The sequence below is a fragment of the Octopus bimaculoides genome, chromosome 5, assembly GCF_001194135.2.
Source record: "Octopus bimaculoides isolate UCB-OBI-ISO-001 chromosome 5, ASM119413v2, whole genome shotgun sequence".
In the NCBI taxonomy this organism is placed as follows: domain Eukaryota; kingdom Metazoa; phylum Mollusca; class Cephalopoda; order Octopoda; family Octopodidae; genus Octopus; species Octopus bimaculoides.
This window is the reverse complement of record NC_068985.1, coordinates 18,702,937-18,704,882: the sequence shown is the minus strand read 5'-3', so window position 1 is coordinate 18,704,882 and position 1,946 is coordinate 18,702,937. Positions and strand designations below refer to the sequence as shown.

General features: G+C 38.7%; 1 protein-coding gene across 1 annotated transcript in view; it reads left to right on the top strand.

Annotated features, from left to right (window-relative positions):
- The window catches only part of LOC106871751 (DENN domain-containing protein 2B), a 95,858-nt gene that overhangs the window by 89,781 nt on the left and 4,131 nt on the right, over positions 1 to 1,946 (top strand). The window contains exon 17 of the mRNA XM_052968169.1: positions 1,806 to 1,926. Coding sequence (XP_052824129.1) covers positions 1,806 to 1,926 — 121 coding nt within the window. The remainder of the gene's footprint in view (positions 1 to 1,805; positions 1,927 to 1,946) is intronic.

Sequence of the window (1,946 nt, the reverse complement as noted above, 5' to 3'; positions counted from 1 at the left end):
ATATATATATATATATACTTTATTGAAAAGCAGCAACAATATCACAAAAACTGTTACTCAGAGTTTCATATTCCCATTCGTCAGACAGTTTTGTTTAGAATGTTTTTTCACGGCAAACATACTATACCTATACTTTGGGGAATGTGTTTCATATATGATGCATAGATTCCTGGAAATATGTCCTGCGTATTACGTGTGGTACATGGGACAGGCCTTGAGTTAAACTAAGGATTTTCAATAGCAGTGTCAAGTTCATCGTAGTATTTAGTGCTGTGACAAGGTAAAACCTTAGGTTGGAACCAAAAGAGGATAAAGAAAACAGGACACCTGAAGATCATCACCTGGTGGTGATTGGCTAAAGAGGAATTGAAGGTGACAAAGATACATGGAAATAAATGAAAGGAAAAGAAAACCACTGTGCAGACCATGTTGGCAGACTGCTATCAAGGGTCTATCTTCCACTTGGATCTAAACAAGCCATGATAACAATGACGATAATGATTTATCAAATTGCAACCATTGAAAGGAAACCTGCACTAACTTTACCAACTCATCTTATTCCTTCAGTTTATCAACATCTTCACCATCATCATCATCATCATCATTTAATGTCCGTTTTTCCATGCTGGCATGGTTTGGATGGTTTGCCAGGAGCTGGCCAGCTGAAGAGCTGCCTAGGCTCCGTGCCTGTTTTGGCATGGTTTTGATGGCTGGATGCCCTTCCTAATGCCAACCACTTTGAAATGACAAGCAGCATTTGTCTTCTTTATTGAAAATGAATAATTAAGTTAAAGTAACCCGATAAAATCTGAATTTATGGTAATGAAAGAAAATGGTAAAATTTTTTAATGTGGAAGAATTGTCATTTTGAAATCTGATTCTGTATAAATTGATGAAAAATGTCATAAAGAAATATAAAGTAATTCTCTGAGTGGTTGGCGTTAGGAAGGGCATCCAGCTGTAGAAACTCTGCCAAATCAGATTGGAGCCTGGTGTTGCCATCCGGTTTCACCAGTCCTCAGTCAAATCGTCCAACCCATGCTAGCATGGAAAGCGGACGTTAAATGATGAGGATGATGAAATACCTCCCTACTACATACACAATTCAAACTGTTCAACATGGAAATTGGATTGTTGTCATCATTATCATCATCATCACCATCATTGTTGTTTTATTGTCCACTTTTCCATACCTATATGGGTTGGATGGAATTAGTTAATGAAGATTTTCTACAGCTGGATGCCCTACCTGCTGCCAACCTTCACCTGTTTCCAAGAAATGTAATATTCCCCAATAACTGAACATGTTTACATGTGAGAATGGAAACTTGTATGATTGTGACACTCATTTATGACTATCATGCGAAGTCAAGGCAAGAGGATGTTAACACACACACACACACACACACACACACACACACACCTTCTTTCAGTTTATCAAATCCCCTCACAAGGCTTTGGTCAGCCTGGGGCTATAGTAGAAGACACTTATCCAAGGTGCCACACAGTGGGACTGAACCTGAGACCATCATCACCATTGTTTAATATCCACCTTCCATGCTGGCTTGGGTGGGACGGTTTGACAGGAGCTGGCCAGGCAGAAGCCTGCACCAGACTTCTGTAACTGTTTTGGCAGGGTTTTTACAGCTGGATGCCCTTCCTAACACCAACCACTCAGTAGAGTGGTTGGAAAGCAAACTTCTCAACTACACAGCCATGCCTGAAATGAAAATGCTGAAGACGAATTTTATTTTGTTGTCTGTCATAATTTTATTTTTCATTTTTCATTTTTTTTTTTTTTTCAGAAAGAACTATTTATTCGGAGTGTGAATTCAAAAAGCATCCGTAAATTCCTAGAATGGTTCACGGAAACACAGATGTTTGATGTGTTCAAACACTCCCTCTTAGAGAGATCTAGTTCATTAGGTAAGACAAATTTATCATTA